Source organism: Passer montanus, unplaced genomic scaffold (genome assembly GCF_014805655.1).
Source record: "Passer montanus isolate IOZ18808 unplaced genomic scaffold, ASM1480565v1 scaffold1, whole genome shotgun sequence".
In the NCBI taxonomy this organism is placed as follows: domain Eukaryota; kingdom Metazoa; phylum Chordata; class Aves; order Passeriformes; family Passeridae; genus Passer; species Passer montanus.
Genome location: NW_024356504.1, coordinates 15,538,164 through 15,555,758, shown reverse-complemented (window position 1 = coordinate 15,555,758; position 17,595 = coordinate 15,538,164). Strand labels below are relative to the sequence as shown.

At 40.4% G+C, this 17,595-nt stretch overlaps 1 protein-coding gene across 1 annotated transcript in view; it reads left to right on the top strand.

Annotated features, from left to right (window-relative positions):
* Window positions 1–17,595, top strand: part of CNTNAP5 (contactin associated protein family member 5) — a 193,689-nt gene that overhangs the window by 35,399 nt on the left and 140,695 nt on the right. Inside the window, exon 3 of the mRNA XM_039701582.1 lies at window positions 11,136–11,283. Within this exon, the coding sequence (XP_039557516.1) occupies window positions 11,136–11,283 (148 nt within the window). The remainder of the gene's footprint in view (window positions 1–11,135; window positions 11,284–17,595) is intronic.

Genomic DNA, 17,595 nt, shown 5'->3' with positions numbered 1-17,595 from the left:
AAACTATCAGGAGCCTGTAGAATTGCTGCATTTTCCTTCATTAATAATGTATTGATTTAGTGGTGTTTTAAGAAACTGCTGTCAAAGCTGTGTGTTCTCCACATGGGTACTGGTTCAAGTGTTCATTAATGCTGTACTGCAGAAACTTAGGGAGTTCAAATGTGCATGAGACTGTAGCATTGATGCAGAAGCACTTGAGGGTATATCCATGTCCTTCTGTACTAGAAGTTAAATTTGTATATTTACACAGTTCTTTTCTGTTTGCCAGAGAACAAGCTCATCTTTGAAGACTGAACTGTGAACGTACAGCTTAGCCCAGCTTATTATTCAGGCCTCACTGTGTGCAAAAGGTTTGAAAGGAAATCCTGTAATAGGTTAATTTTCCTCTCTGTGGGTTGCATTGTCTAAAAACACTTGCTTCTTTCTTCCCTTCTTTGTTACTTTTCAAGGTATAGCTACTCATACTGCTTTCAGAATAAAAAGAAAAACACCTTAAGCACAATGCCTTCATCTTAATATTTGCAAAAGATGTTAGGTGTTCTTATTTCTTTTTCTAAAGATGAGTTCTTTCATGGATCCTATTCATAGATCCTTTCTTTCACCTATGATCAGGAGATAAAAAGAATAAAAGAGCCCTGTGTGCTAGATTTCACACCTCAGGAGAAGGGCTTGTTAAGGAGCTATTGATTTCCTCTCTCCTCAACTCCCTCCTCTTTTCCCATACTTCCCCCCCACCCTTAACTCCCACCACTTTTGCCATACTTAAATGGGAAATATTGATGCCATTGGAGAGGCTTCTAAGATTTCTAGTTTTAAGTGTTTGCCTAGCTATGATTTAAGGAAAAACTGTATGGAAGTGAAAGGAAAAAGGGCAGCTTACAAAAAGCAGCATCACATACCTTGCTGTTAGAGAGAAACAAGTTCTCTAGGATGATCCTCCGTGGGGCAAGGACAAGACTGAAACTGCTACTGAAGGTCCTAGGCACAGTCCAGTGTGATGCATCCCAGTTTGCACATTTACAGAAATATCTATTGCATAGAAGCTCCTCTTGTTGAAAGAAATTACTTCCATCTTCCTTCTCTTGTGTTCATACACATAGAGGTAATGCTTATTTCAAAATCTGTTTCTTACAATCATTGAAATTTCAAACTCACTGAGAAGTTTCCATAATCTTCTAATTTCTAAAACAAAAGTAGTAGAACAGTTTTTATTGATGGTCTGATGTGATCTTGGGCCTGCCAAGTGTATCACGACTCCATATGTCCTACCATAACAACAGTAACAGGTGTTATTTGTATGCCAGAAAAAATTACACTTCAGAGTCAGAATTTCAGGCCTCCTCCTTGGATCACTAACAGAAAGTTAATTTTTTTTTGTGCTATAGTTTAGAGAACATCATGATCTTCAGAGCCTGCTGCTGAGGATTGTTTGGTGTGGTTGGCATAATGAAATGTGTGGTTGAAACTTAATGGGTAGACATGCATTTGGAAGACATTGCACATTTGCCTGCCAAGATGCTGCAAAAGCTCATCTTACTTTATTGCAGGAGGAAGAGATGTGGTTTCTTTAAGTTGCTTTAGTGTCCTCAAGATTAATTTAATGTGGTTCAGTGATGGACCTCAATGTGAAAGTGCAATTACAAGACTCAAATGTAGGATGCTGCAAGCATTACAGTAACAGTTTTGTAGGAGGAAAATATGTCAATTAAATTTAGCTCTCCTGTGGTAGAGACAAGTCTATGTAATTCACTGGGCCAAGACTATGGCTGATGTACATGAGCACAGTTTCACTGCTCTGAGGGGTGGGAATGTGGCTTCATTGCCACCCACGTGGAAGAGCAGTAATGGGTAATAGTCTGAGGGTCATACCAGGCTGGGAATTTTCCTGGTTATGTCCTTAACCTGGGCCCCAGGAAGGGTGCAAACTTCAGTAAGAGAAATATCTGTCCAGTGTATTGAGCCCTCTGTTCCCCTGAGAAGGGAGTTCCCTACTATAACCTGTCTTTTCTTCCTTATGGAAGTTGCTGTGGGGCAGGGGGGAGGAGGGTGTAAGAAAAATATGCGTGTAGGCACCTACATTTCACTGCTTTATAAAGCACTGGAGAGAATCAAGCCTACCTATTTTTCCTCTTTCACAGGATATTACTTTACTGATCCAAAGGCAAATGCTATGAAACTTTATAACAGCGAAATAATGTAAGATAATGAAGCACAGTATTCATCTGAGGTCGCTGTTGCATGGAATAACTAACACCTCTCTGGTGTCATCTTGCTGGATCCGTCTGGCAAATTACAACCAGAGAGATACTGAGTGTACAGCACCAGCTATTTAAATGTACTTTGATGAAGCTAAACACAGGGAAGGTTCCCAGAGTTCCCCAACACTGCCAGACATAAACACTTTCACTGCATTGTTAATCCCACTAATTTAATGTAAAGCATGAAGGTCTCCATGAGATTTATGCAGAACAGCTGAAATCTATGATTAGTGTTGGCAGCAGAAGAGCAGTTTCAGTCTGTTGGCTAAGGTTAATGTAGTCAAGGTACTAGGGAAATATTTATCCTTGTTGTGATTTAGTTTAAAATACTATCTTTATGTAGGATTGCCTTTAAGATAAAGTGAAGGAGGCTGAACAGAAGCAGGAATTAGCTGCCGGCTTTTAGCTTAGACTTGTAATTTACAGGTTTAATTTTGCTGCTTGCTTCTTGCTTCTATTATTATTTATTTATGTAGCAGTGATGATATTAACAGTGATAACAGCTTCACCTCCAGGTGCTCCAAAGACAAAGCTGATTCTGAAATCTAAAGATAGGGATCCATTCTCCATAAATACAGTTTTGTGAGATGCAACTTCACATATGTATGCAAAGGGTGTCTCAGCACGGTAAGGAAATTGCACTTGGTTCATTGCTGGGAAGGAGAAGGACAACCTGCCCAACTACAGATTGAATCATTTGGGCTACATCTGTATGAGGAATGGAAGAAGACAGAGACCATTTTCTCGTCCTGAGGTCAAGTGATGTAGCTCCTGTATTATCCATTTGGTAAATTTGCTTTTCTTCAAAAGAGATCACTGTACCCAAGCTGCCTTTTGGGAAAGGTCTCTGGCAGACACAGAATCTCAGACTTTGCCAAGGTACAGTTTGGCAGACTCTGGAAACAGATCGACACTAATTCGAACTGTTTAAAGATCAAACTGTCCATTTCAGTATAGAAAGGTGGTGCTGAACAAAGCAAGAAAATAAATCAGAATTCTCTAAGGGTGAATCAGAACAGGGAAAAAGTGCAAAGGGTTAAAAAGTTGTCCAATATTTTGTTTCATTTTCTTTGGTCTAAATAGAAGTGTTTCATTCTCCTTAGGGGACCTAAGAAACTTCATGTTTCTAATGTCACCATCATTTACTCACATGTTTTTTATTTTGATAAAAAAACGATTTAGAAAATAATATTATATAGATTATCTCAATGGCCAGTCTTTATTTTTTATGTTTTTGCTTGCAAAATATTTTGATGATGTAAAAATGATGGATTTTATTGGAAATGCTGAGATTAGCTCTGCCAGCTGTCAGGAGAAGGGTAATAAGCAGCATCCTTAATATAAATGCAGTTTACTTTGGGCAGTCATCTATCTGATGTTAATGATGTTGTTAACAGCATTTGTTCCTGTATTTGGAAAGCAGCTAACCAGACAGAAAGGTATGAACACTGTAATGTGGTGGATTAGCAGCAAATAACCTTCTCACTTGAGCAGATCATTTAGGGAAGTGATGAATTAGTATGGACCCTGACACATTACTGCATCTCCTCTCCCCTACTTGTACAGAAACTGCCAGTAGCTCAGAGGTGTCCAAATGATGCTCAGGAGCCCAGGTGGACACTGCATTGCTGGAGCACAGCAGTCAGCCCCTCAGTAAGTAACAAGTCTAATGCAGTCCCAGTAGGAATCCTGCTTGATCAGGAGTCATTTTAATCCTTGCTGTGCAGGGAAGTTTAACTACCTCTTTGTAGATTAATTTTTTTTTTCTGTAAGGGGGTAGAGGGATGAGATGGAAAGCTGTCACTTCCTCGGATAATATGTTATGGGAGGATAATTTTGACAGGTGCCTCTTCTATTCTTTTCCCCCCTGCTCCTCCCTAATAGCAGCTCTGACAGTGTGCCAGGGGATATTGTTTCTGAGGTTATTGTCTGACAGTGTGCCAGGGGATATTATTTCTGAGGTTCTTGTCAAGGATGGGTGTTTCACAAAGAAAAATGTAGCTGCTGTTGGGAAAGAAGAAACACAAGCAGAAAGGAGGCTTCTCTTTATGAAGGTAGGATAGGGTTCAGGCTGGCTTGAGTCATGGTATTGGAGCTGGAAGCTGAAGCATGAGTCTGGAAACAAGCAAATCAGCTCAGAAGGCTGTTAACCAGAAATAACTGTTTACCTTTTGTCATGAAGACTATAGTGCATTTATAGGAAAGAGACATGAAGTGGAAAAAGATGCTCAGAGGTGACTGATGTGCTAAGTGGACACAACCTTCCCTCCAGCTTTTGGTCCTCGGACCAGGCTGACAGCTGTTTTCTCTTGGGCTCAGGCTGAAACCTGCTTAAATTGGTGGAAAAATCTCCCATTTATTTTCCTAAGCAGGCAAGTTCCTCCAAGTAAATTTACTTTGTTTCTGCAGAAGGTTTGAAAGGATACTGAAAGAAAATTTAACTTGCCTTTTGAGAAAGAGAAATGGGAAAGCAAAGTACTTACATTTGCCATCCATATACCAAATGTAGCTCTGTGGTATTGAAAACAGAGCTCTTAACTTCAGCTCTTAAAGGAACTGAGCAGTCCTCCTTGTCATCATTTCCTTTTCCCCATGGTTTGGCCCCCTCTAACAGTAAAATAATTTTTTTAAGGCCAGGTGCTGAAAGAGAGCAACTCCCAGGGGCCAGGTCCTGCCGTGAACTCCCGAGCTGGGCAGCTGCACTGAACTCACCCTCCAAACGAGGAGGAGCTTTTAGCAGCTCCCAGTCTGGGCACAGGGAGATGGAGATGACAGCAAAGCAATTTCACTGTGTTGTTTTGTGACAAGATATTAACAGTTCTGGCTTGATGTGTTAGGCAGGACTTTTTCCATTACATAAGCAAAGTAACATTTTTCATCGCTGGCAATCACAGGATGCAGAAATGGTAAAATATGAAAAAGCCCCAAACATTTAGACTTTGAAATTATAGTTTATTTTTTTAAATTTTTTTGTGTATTAGGGCTGAGCTGAGGTAAAAGGGACGAGTTTCTACAATTGCCTGAACTGACAGTTATTTTTGTCTTGCAGCAGAAACAAAATGTATTTTTTAATTTTCAGTGTTGCAGAAACTTGTAGCCACAACCATGTCCAGGCCTAAGGTGCAGCTAGCAAGCACTGATGCAGTATAATTTTTCTGTGAAAAGAAACCCCATAGCATCCCATTAAAATCAGAGGGTGCTGAGTTTCCATATGGTGTGTTTATTGTGTCCTTGTCATGGTAGCCCTTGGTCTCTTTCCACACATGCAAGCAGAAACTTAGGACCCCTGCCATAACCTGATTTTAGTCACTGGCTTCCTCCAAACCTGGATTTAGTACCCACACCCAGTAGCCCCACTGCGTTGCATTCCAGGTAACACAAACTTCAGCAGTACTGAAATCCTATTGTCTTTGGAGAAGATGAAAGTCAGAGTTTGTTTCAGCCTGAAAAATGTGAAAAGCTAGGCAATGCTTTCTCCTTCCTCTTTCAGATTTTCATGTTTCTTCATTGAAAAGTCTTTTTTTCCTTAAAGTGCATGTACACTCAAGTACTTGGGGGTCATTCCCCAGGAAGTATGTTCTGTATCACTCCTAGCTCGTGATCTTTCTCATCTGGCTATGGAAGTTTAAGGGGAGAATGACATTGTTTTGCTCATAAGTACTGCAGTTCTAGGATTTATGACAGTCTTAGCTGCTTTTTTTCTCCCTTTGGTTCCCTCACTAAGCTCTGGATATCTTGAATCAAGTGCCTTCTTGTACTTTTCCTTCAGGAACTGGAGACAGCACACTCTGATGTCACAGGTGAGATTTGAAGGTGGAGTGCTCTTTTCCATGCTTATATTTCTTTTACTGACGGTTGAAATGTTGTAAATTGCTAACATCTGTGTTGCGTGCCCTCTGCACATTCATAATCTGATTATTTCTTTCCCCTCAATTCAGCTCATCGGAGTTACTTGGGCAGAAATGAGAGTTTTCAATATGTCTTAAAATATCTCCACTAGAAGGTAGTTAACCTCAGGTCTGCCTGCTCACCATACAGGGCTGAGGATTGTGCCAATGTTGCTGCTTGCATACTCATTTTGAACCCATCCCATTACTCGTCTAACAAAGTGGGAGAGCAGGATGTATTCAGCAGAGCCATTATGGAAACCACCTTCTGCAAGTCTGTAAATCAGTTGCCATTTAGTGTGCAGAGAGTTCATGCTGGGGGAGGCTGAGATAAAGTCCTGCATCTGATCTTATCTTTTGAATTAACTAGGCTTTCATGAGCAGACACTTGCACTCAATTTCCACTTGTCTGTTGGGAGGTCGAGACCAGTCTAAGAGTTTGGCCAAAGGGTGATCTGAAGCTCAACAAGTCTCACTGGTATGATCTGGTATAGCTCTGAATTAATTAATGAAGTAAAGAAACAAATATGTGTCTTTAGGGTTATTAAATGACTGTCATATTTCACTGTAGTTGTGTGACATTTTCCTGAGCTGCCCTTGAAAAGCTTTGGGGATCCCTCTGAATGGGAAAGTTGTGAAAATAGCCCTTTAGTTGAATCATTGTTTTTCCTGAGAGACTCATCCATGCAAATTCCAGGCAACAACAGCAGTTTTGAGATTTATGCTTCTTTTTGAAATTTTCTTTTTCATTTAAACTGGAATTCCATTTTGTCCTTTTCACTACAATCCATGAACTAGGTGAGCTGAGCGTTGGGAGGAGCACTGTGCATGCTTGTCTCTGCCACTCTTCCCTACGTGCTGACAGCTGCTGCCCAAGAGGCAGCGCTGAGCCGGTCGGACCCTGCTCCAAACCAGTGCAGCTGCTCTCCCCTCACCTTTTCATGCCAGTGGGACCTGCCTTTGCTGGCTCATAAAAAAAGCCTCATAAAATATTACTGTGGTGCCGTGGTCTGTGTCACAGCAGAGCACCGTGCAGCCAGGCATTGTGAAACAAGCTTGGTTCGAGGGGCAGCCCCGGCCAGCTGTTAACCTTGTGGCTGCTGGCACTGGGGAAAAGCTTTTGCCTTCAAGAAGCTGGTGGCAAAATTTGGCACTAATGGAGCTCTTTGATTTATAAGCCCCATAGAATGCCAGAGGCAGAATTTCCCATGTAAATCATCCGTCTGTTGTGTTTACAGGGCTTGTTAAAAGACACAGATTGAAGAGCTTGTGCTCTCTCCCAGAGCAACTGTGTTGCATGGGAAATGCAAGTGCTTTGTTTTCTGCATTTTTTTTTCATTTTGGTCCTGGGAATTAATCTTTATCAACAACAGGTTGTAATAGAGGCCATTTCTCAAGAGGACTTCTGCCATTCTCACCGATAGGTTTACTGTTAATCAATATTTGAATCTCCAGGGCTGCAAAATCTGGTACTGCATCCTACTTTCATCTCCTTTAATGGATGGATTTTTTTCTTTGTCAGCTGTGGATCTTAAGTTTTCAAGTGACTGTCTGTGGCAATTGGCATTATTCAATCAATGGTCTACAGCCCACAGGTGGTCCATAAAGCATCAAAAGGTGATCTGTACAGCAGTGGGAGTTGGAAGGAAAAATCAAAGCAGTCCTGAAGGTACACACACAGTGACACCCCGTCGGTAGCAGCAAGCAGGATGTGCCAGCCACATCCAGAACCATCTCGTAGGCACAGATCAATGGGTACAGCATTGCCTGTGGATTTGCTTTCTCTAAAAGGGTCATTAGCTCTTTGCTTATCAGAGGAGCTTGAGAAAAAAAGTGCTATAAGGGCGGTATTGGACCTATATTTTTACCAGTGTGGCTCTTTCTGTGTGGGAAGGATGTTTTTACATAGTTGTCCATCAGGTTTGGGGTGAACTAACTGATCTGGAGGCTGGATGTGAATAATTCTGGCTCTTGCTTGAGGTGTTGAGGGAGGATCCCTAGCAGAGATGCCAGTGGGTAGGCAGCGAGATCAGCTTGCAGTGGGTGTGGTACAGCTGGGAATCTTTTCCCTGGCAAAACCACAATCTCCTTGATGGCACAGACAGCCACTAAAGTATGCTCGACACCCCAGCTTGTTTCACAGTACTAAGGTGTACTTTTTCTTTTGTCTCTTACTTTTCACCTTTACTCTCATTCTGGTCATTGTGTTTTAAGTTTTTCTTCACAGTTGGGAGGACTGGAAACCCTCTCTTCTCCCTTTGTTGTTTTTCTTCTTTCTTTTTTATCTTATTAAAGGTGAGACATTTACGTAATCACAGGACTCCAAGAACATGAAGCAAACAAACAGAAAACAACAGTCTCCTTTACACATCTTATATATCCATAAATGTCTTACTAAAAATGTGGGGACTGCCACAGCTGTGACTGTGAGGCTTACTCTCTACTGACAGTTTCATTACTGAGAAGAACAAGATTTTTCACCTGAAATACAAGGAAAAAAATCTAGGAAAGACTCTGCTGGAGTTTGAAATTGGCTTCTATGTGGCAAGCAGTATGAGTAGGATCAGGACATATAGAACTATGGGTTGTTCCACTCCTCAAAACATATCTGCTGTATTTGGTTAACTTTAAGAATCTTAAGAATCTCCATAAAAAAAAAAAATATAGCTTAATTTCTGAGAGGTTAGTTATCTGTCACATAATACTTGTAGAAAACGAGATCTTGTGCATAAAAGGTTCAGAACTAGAGGTATAGGAAAACCAAAGCTTTGAGGACAACTGGGATAACCAAAATGTTCCTCTTTTCAGCCTGATAAGCTCCTAGTAGAAATAATTTTACAGATCTGTAATGGATTAACCCCAACCATTACCTGAGCCCCACACAGCTGCTCACTCTCCCTCTGTGGGATGGGGGGGAAAATTGGAAGATTAAACATGAGAAAACTCCTGGGTTGAGATAAAGACCATTTAATGGGTAAAGCAAAAGCCACCCACACTTTTGCAAGCAGAACAAGGAGTTTGCTCTCCACTTCCCATGGGCACGGAAGTGTTCAGCCATTGCCAGGACAGCCAGGCTCCACCACTTGTAATGATGATTTGGGAATACAAATTCCATCACTCTGGACATCCCCCTGTCCTTCTTCCCCCACCTCAGTGTGCTGAGCACAGTGCTGCCAATGGGATAGGATGGGATATCCCTGTGGTCAGCTGGAGTGATGCCTCCCATCTTCCCATGCCTTCCAGTCTCCTCACTGGTAGGAGGAGCAGAGAAGTCCTTGACTTTGTGCAAGCACTGTTTGAGAATAAATCACCTCTGTATTATCAATGCTTTTTCCAGCACAAATCCAAAACACAGCCCCATACAAGCTACTGTGAAGAAAATTAACTACACTTCAGCCAAAACCAACACATGATCACATGTTCTGAAGGGTGGTTTTTCAAGTAGGTAACTGGGATTGTGAGAGATCATTTCAGTAACGTTGTTCATCTTCAGAGGCAGGCAATAACGGCAATGAAATGCAAAGAATGTTTTAGGAAGGGGGATGTATGTGGTCTTTTGCATTCATGACTGGGTGGAAAATAAGGCCTATTGTATATAGAAGAGAATTTCCCCAAGTTACAGCTTTTAATGTGAAATGAAATAAACAAGGTATGGTTTCAAAGGATTGTTCCAGAATATTTTAGAAATGTTCCAGAATATTGTTTATTTAATATAGTTCTAATAAAACAATTGAATCCTGAGTTTAGTAGAACAAGAATACGCTGAATTTGAGGTTTTACACCATTTATTATAACATTTGGAAAAATGTTGTAATACTTGTATTTGAGGAAAAAAATTGAGTGGAGATGAACTCCTAATCTCTTTAGCACATCCTTCAACCATCAGAATGAATTGTATGTCTCTTTTAATGGGCTTATTCCGATTTTGCTCACAATTACATTGTGTAGGTGAATGGTGCCAATTTTTGAACTGCAGAAGCATTTTAAACTGGTACAACATTTTGTGATGAAATTTTATGCTTACAAAATGCAGGACCTCTTTTACAAATATGGCTGTCCTGTGAGATTATGTTTTTGTGTGTTCTCTCTTTGCTTTTCATGTTTTACAAAACTGTTAGCTTCAAATTTCAATCCTAGCTGAATTACTGAAATGTTCTGAGGATTGTAGGAAGTCTGTGATATTCCTGGGCCAATATTACAGATAAGGGTGTAAAAATGAATTGAAAATGCTTCAGGCAGGAAGACAGCCTTGAAGTTTTTCTGAAGGTTTGTCTTTGAAATCCCTCGGTCATTCTTCATCCATGAGAGAATTTCCTCTTGTTAAGTTATAATTCTGACTAGGGCCATTAATTTTGGCTTGCTGTTGCAGGCAATTAATTAAATAGGTAAGGAAATAAATTAAATTATTATGTTTGCATGCTTTAACTCTCTTGAGTGCAAACACAGTCAAAATGCTGATTCTCCTGTGTACTTACTCAGGCTTTTATCTCTTCCGGTTCCTTGCTTGAGTTTTCTGTTGGGTATCTGGAAGTACACTGTCCTGTTCTTCTTTCCAGACTCTCAAGACCTTTATTGGCTTGTGTCTATCATTTAGTACTTCCATGAGTGCACCAAAGGCTAAATCAAGCCCCATCCTTCACTGTGATGACAGGACCCTGACTATTTTATGGTTGATGGAGTATTGCAGTGCACGGAAATAGCCTGGGTTAGGAGAAATTGTGCAGCATCTTCAGTATCATCCCCATCTACAGCCTGCTTTTGTAACTCTGTGTATACATCCCCCCACTCTGCTGAGGTGCTGCTGTCTCCCTTGTTTCCCTTCATAAGAGATGCAGCACTTAGCAGAAAGCTTGACAACCAATTTAAATAATTTTAAGTAGTTTTTGAGACTAAGAATTGTGAAGATGGGTGACAGTTCCCAGCCTTTGTTCAGAGTGCTGCATTCACCTCTTGTTGCTTAATGTCTCACCAAGGCTCTTTGTCCTTCCAGGTTTTCACAGGCAACAGCAATGCTGACAGTGTGGTTCACCACAAACTGCTGCACTCTGTGAAAGCTCGATTCCTGCGCTTCATCCCCCTGAAGTGGAATGTTGGTGGGGGCATAGGACTGAGAATTGAGGTCTTCGGCTGCACTTACAGTAAGTGGCTGCATCTTAACCCACATTTTGTCAAAGAGCTTTTACTTGGTGCTGGTGGTGCTGTGGAAAGAGTGCAGTAAAAGTTTTATGAGTTAAAATGTAACATGAAACACATTGCCATTGTTTATTTTTTCCCAGTAGTTGTTCTTGCCTTTCTGCCCAGGGATGTGCTGCCCATCTCACTCAGCTGGTGAAGCCTCCTCAGGGATGAGCCCACCACAGAGCAATTTGCTGCTTCGGGTAGAGCCAGGCAGTCAGATGCTGCAAAACCTCCTGCCCACTGGAGGTCACAAGGCTAAGTAGGAGCTTTATAGAGCTACATTTGCCTAATGTGGCAATTTTGTGAGTTTAAGGCAAGTTACCTAGTTGTGAAGTGCTGTGTATTCTGCAGCTCTGGTTGTATTTGAGGCTGATGACTTTATAGCTTCAGAGTGCAGAGAACCTGTCTGTTGATTTAATTGCTTTTACATGACAGCTTTCTTTGGCCACTCTTAACACGAGATGGTCTTTGAAGATATAGTCTGTAGTGTTTTGTGCTTTGTAGCAGCCTGCAAATGTTGCTGGCTTGGGGTGTTTTGGTGACAAATCTTGTCATAGTGCTGCAGATGTCTGACCTATGACTGTGGCACACTGTGGATGTAAGGCAGAAGGATTGATGCAGCTCCATGGCAGAAAAGGGAAGTCTACTCATTAGGAAATACAACTCCAGTATTTGTTTCTCAGGTGACTTTGTGTTCCTCCCAAGCACAGATAATGGGCTGTAGCATAATAAATATGAAAATTAATTGGGAGACAACCTAAATTCATCTCAGCTGAATGAAAGAGAAGTTTATTAAACTTTTTGATTCACATGTTTCCACTGAACAAAGACACAGCTCTAGGACTCTCTGGGGCCTTGTCACTGTCCATGGATCTTAGGACTGCTTCACATGGTTTCACTGGAAGATTCTTATGGTCCCTATGTAGGTCTATCTTCTAGAAGGTTTCTCTACCTGCCCAGGCAATGTGGGCTGACCTACAACTGCCTCGTCTCGATGCACAGTCATTAGGGCAAAAGACCTTTTCCAGGTATATTAGTGAATATGTAAACTGAAATCTGGAATTCAAAATAAGCTGCCTTTGGTGACATAATTCTGAAACAGCCAGCTAATCTCTTTTCAAGAGCTTTCTTCTTCCAGACTTTTGCAGTGAAGAGTATAGTCCAAGTAGTTGTGTTAAAACTAGAACTTGACCTTTGGGAAGGCTGAAACTTTTGCAGCTGTTTTTTCTTTTTTAGTGGTAGTGCATGTGATGTACTACATGAGCACTACTTTCATGTCAGACCGTGGTTGTATTTTCTATGACACAAAGATGTTTCAGAATCACTTGCAGACTGAGTTGCCTTGTGTTATCATCTAAGTCTTCATCTTTGTCCTGTACCCTGCAGTTGCAGGAAATAAAAGTGCTTGTGCAGAATTAAGGTATGAGGTTAAAGCGAGCCAGAAAAGAAATAAAGGGATTCATAAAACTTTTACAGGGTGTTGAAATATTCATTCCATTTATATAAATGTGCCATTCACATTTCTCTCTGGCAAATTGCATATGCCAAGCAATACCTGTCTACAAGTTGTGCTTATATAGTTTTACTGACTTGGCTACTCCTAACCCAGACACACCAGCACTGTACAAAAGATGTTTGATCATTTATAAAATGTCATCTTTAGTGGTATACTGACAAAATATCTGCTGCAGATCCTGAGCTGATATACAGCTACATAACTGCATTTTGTAAAGTTGATAGCAGACAGACTCCTCCACCTTGTTCAGCTGTAGCATAAGAAATATTAATAATCTGGGGGAAAAAAAAATTAAAATTACAAAGCTTCAGTTTTTTAGAGACAGGCTGTTGAACAAGCCAGGAAGGAAATGGAAGTAGAAGAGCAAGTATATTGAATGTGCACCATCTTCATACATGTGTCTGTATGTACATGAATGAAGGAATGTGATGCTGAGAGCAGAAACAGCATCAGCTGATACAAATCCATCTGTAAGAGCCATGTATGGCTTCCCTGCTGCCTTTTTAGGTGAATGTGACAGTCATGTGGCAGTAGAAGGTTTTGTTAACCCATTTTTGGTGTATGACTCTCCTATGCAGTATTCTCTGCCCGAGGGGCCCCAGGAACACAATCCTGTGCTAACCTGTGCAAGTGCAGCTTTCATTGATCACTCTTTAGTAGGGGGCACACAGAAGGCATCAGGTCTTTTAGGTCACCTGCCAGGTGATACTTTGCCAGGACACAGCAACAAAACATACTGAGGAATCCAGCTGTGTGCACTGGATGTCAAAGTGGGTAACTTAGCCTGGGATGGTGCTGTGCTGCTGCTGAATGGCACTTCCTGTTTATTGCTTCTGCTAGAAATAATTTACTATGAATTTGTTCCTCAAGTCTCCCTGTCAAACAAAAGAGCTTTCATTTTTTGGACTTTGGGTTTTTTTTCCTTCTTCCCTTTCTCTTTTCACCCTCTATTTGGCTGCCAGTTGTCATTGTTTCTTTGGAAAAATAAAAACATGTTTTGATCTGAAAAGCTGTTTCAGATTATGAGTGTACCTGATCCTATCCCATACGTATCGAAGTTCCTATGAATAAAGGACTCCAAGGCCATCATATAAGCTGTAATTCACAGATAGCCTGCTAAATGTTTACTTTCTTCAGAAAGTATGTATTTAAATGAAAATTGATTACATTTTAAAAAAAAATCCTTTAAATATCTCATCTGGTATCCTCAAAATAGGCACTGAAATAGGAAGGAGATGATGATCTGAAAGCATACATTAATGTTTCCTGATCAGATGATGAGTTCTGTGGAAAGTTCCATGCAGAAATACGTGTAAGCCTTTGCTGTCCCTTTGCAGCAGTGGCTCCAGCAGTTATTTGTAACAGATAAGCAGAGCTGCAGCAGAGGACAAGCTCAGACAAGTGGCAAACCAATTGCTTTTGGTGCTGGCGGTGGCAAGGGGTGACTAGTGTATCTTTATACTTGGGAAAAGCCTTGTTAGCTTAGCACAAGAAAAAAGAAAATTGCTGGCACAATTGCTTTTATAGGATAAGATTTATAGCCACACTGAAGATGCTGATCATATTCTATAACTGGTTAACAGCCCAAGGTGCATCAGCAGAATTGGGTGTATGTGCAGTTAACAGGCTGGGATACCACAGGAGAAACAATGATAGGGTGTGAGACAGGGTGTCTTCTGAGAGCAGAATCCTTCATTTGCAGGAATCAGGACTCTGAACTCATATTTTGCTGTCATTGCTTCGGGGAATATGATCTGATACTGTGCCTTTTTATTCAGAGATATTTTTACTGGATTATTTTTCTCTCTTTTTTTTCTCTCTTTTTTTTTTTCTTCTTTCTTTTCCCTCACCTTCCTTCATCCTCTCCTTTGTCTTCCTATGAGAGAGAAAATAACTCATTGCAGGGTGTCTGATGGTCGTTGACCAGTCATGATTGTAATCAAATGCACAAGGTAAATACCCAAGTGATTGCTTACCCAAATGAAGCAGAGATTTTTGATAGGGGTAAAGCTGCATGGCAGGACAAGCACCTCTGAAATAGTCATCCACACTCATCCCTTGGGTTGTATGTCTGAGAGGGAGGTGGGCATGGCTTTAGGGTCATTCAAGCCAGCAAGCTGAGATAGGCCAGGGGACGCATCTGTTCAGACCAGGATTGTCCTCTTCCCTCTGCCAGGAGGGAATTAAAGATTCTGTTCATATCCTCTCCTTTGTCTTCCTATGAGAGAGAAAATAACTCATTGCAGGGTGTCTGATGGTCATTGACTAGTCATGTTTGTAATGAAATGCACAAGGTAAATACCCAAGTAATTGCTTACCCAAATGAAGTAAAGATTCTGTTCACTGGTGCAAACTCAAGACTAAAAGTTCCTGTCTCACATGGCAACTGTTCCTAGAGTTATTCTTGGTTTAGAATATCTTTGCTAAGTAAGTGTTCACTTTTCCCAAAGTTGCTAGGAGGAGGGACTTTCTTCTTGAGTATGGCTGTGTATCCTCTCTGCTGGCGGCAGCAGATTGCTGCATGAGTGAGCTCTGTGCTCTCATACTGCTGCCAGGCTGTCAACAGCCTTGTTGATGAGGACAGTGTAGAGAGGAGCCCAGAATGAGTAAAGTCTGTCTTCAGGGAGCATAAGAACACCAGCAGGCAGTGCAGGATGAAATCACATGTTGTGTTTCAGTCTGTTATTACTACAGATTTTCTGAGACTTGAAACGTTTTGGATCCTCTCTCACTTGCTGGAAGAGGGTTATGGACATACATGGGCTAAACAAACACTAAGCAAACACCAAGCAGGTTTTCTAGAGTGGCTGTTTTTAACAGGAACCAACGATTTGTTGTCATGCAAGCTGCCACTAATGACTTTTGGCTGCCAGTGTTAGCATTTATTTGACATATTCTCGTTTCATTCAGGGCTATTTATTGGCCAATGTGCTCACAACTGATAATTAGTGGAGCAGAGCTTTTCAGAAACAAGTTTTCCTTTGTGATATACTCTGTAAATGTCAGTAGTAGAGCTCTTCAAAAAATCATGTTATGCTGTGGCTTAATGGAGAGTTAAGAACTGAAGTGTGAATTTAGACTGGCTGCAGTCTTGGGTCTTAGGAAAAAGATTGTAAAAGGGCCACTTTTTGAGCAGCATTGAATCAGCGCACCCTTGATCCTGCAGTACCTTTGGTTTTATGAGCTAGGAGAAAAATCAACTTTAGTTGCAAAATGCTGTGGAAATCAAAGACTGTAAATTCTTTATAAGCTATTTCCTAATTGCTGCCTGTGTTGAAACGAAACCATTTTTGTAAGACACTTGTGATTTACTTTAACCAAATTGTAGTATTTAATGTAGTTAGGGGAAATTCACAAGAACTAAACTGCCAATTTAATTCCCTTTATAGAAACTGGCAGTCAAGGTGTCAATAGAGAGAAGTCAGCAATTCTGAAGAAGCTGTTTCATAACACCTAATTCAGAAGTTAAAAACAGATGGCAGGAATACTTTTATATTTGTGATAATTCCTAAACTAGCAACTGTCCCACAAATGAAGGGAAACAGCCTGTTATAATTCTGACATCACAGATAAGAAGCTGGTCTTAGTTTACTCAAGAGTGAATTTTCCCCAGGACTGAGTTTCTTTGTAGTTTTAGTCTCATAAAAAAAATCAGTTGCCTTCTGATTTGGAATGAAGTTGGCTATGGAGTTACAGAGTTTTGCATCAAATTGAAATGTTGTGCTCCCTGCAAGTTTGTAAGTGTGCCATCAAACTCCTGCACAACTGTCATACTGACAGGCAGAAATTTTCATGGTAGTTTCCATGGTAACAAATCGTTAACAGCTGTTTTATTTTCTGAGCTTTTAATAGTTTTTAATTGCAAACCTCTTCAATTTTTTCACCAAAAAAAAGATAAAAAGGTTAAAACCCTGCCCCCCCCCTCCAGCTCTTATTATTTTTAAATAATAAAAAAAAAAAAAAAAAAAAAGCAGATGAAACTAGTGTTAATTTTTAAAAGAATAAAAGAGCTCTCAATGGAGTTTGGGTGCCTTAAATTACTGACTTGAACCACCATACAGTTGCTGGCTGAAAGTCTTGATCATATGAACCTCTCAGTTATTTTTCAGAAGAAAAGAGAAGACTGATAGCTTTGGTTTATCACTGAAATGTATGGCTTGCAAACAAAGAGAGTCTACATTCTTTCTTCTTGGGCACTAGGAAGGTGCTACTTCTCTTTGTGCATCTGCCTCAGTAGTTATGTAGTTTAGTAAACCTCTGTTCAAATTCTTCATTGTCTGGTATTCTTTATTTTTAATATTTTTCTTAACAACAGAAAATACCAATTGACAAAATTGATACTTTATACATAAATTGTGTCAAATTGCAGTTGGATAGAAATTGGAATTGAAGTAATGTATGTCAGTCAGATGTTTGTGTACAACATATTACTTTAAAGTATTTAAAGCTACCTGAAGTATTCCAGTTAGAGATACATTTAAAATTTTGTTTAAAAACATGTTTTGCTTAAAAAACTACTTTATAAAGCAGAGAGGGTACTTCAGGCCACTGCTGCCAAAGAAGTATTAATTGCAAGTGAGGAACAGAAAGCTTGTTTCCTACCAGAATGATTGGGAATTTAGAGGCTGGCTGAAGGGGAAAATATGTTTCTAATAGGATTTTCAAAGGTGTATAATCAGTTTAGATGCCCAGTTCCCATGAAATCTCTTCAAAAGCTTTTTGAATTGATATTTGGCTATCCCTGCCAGCCTAGTCA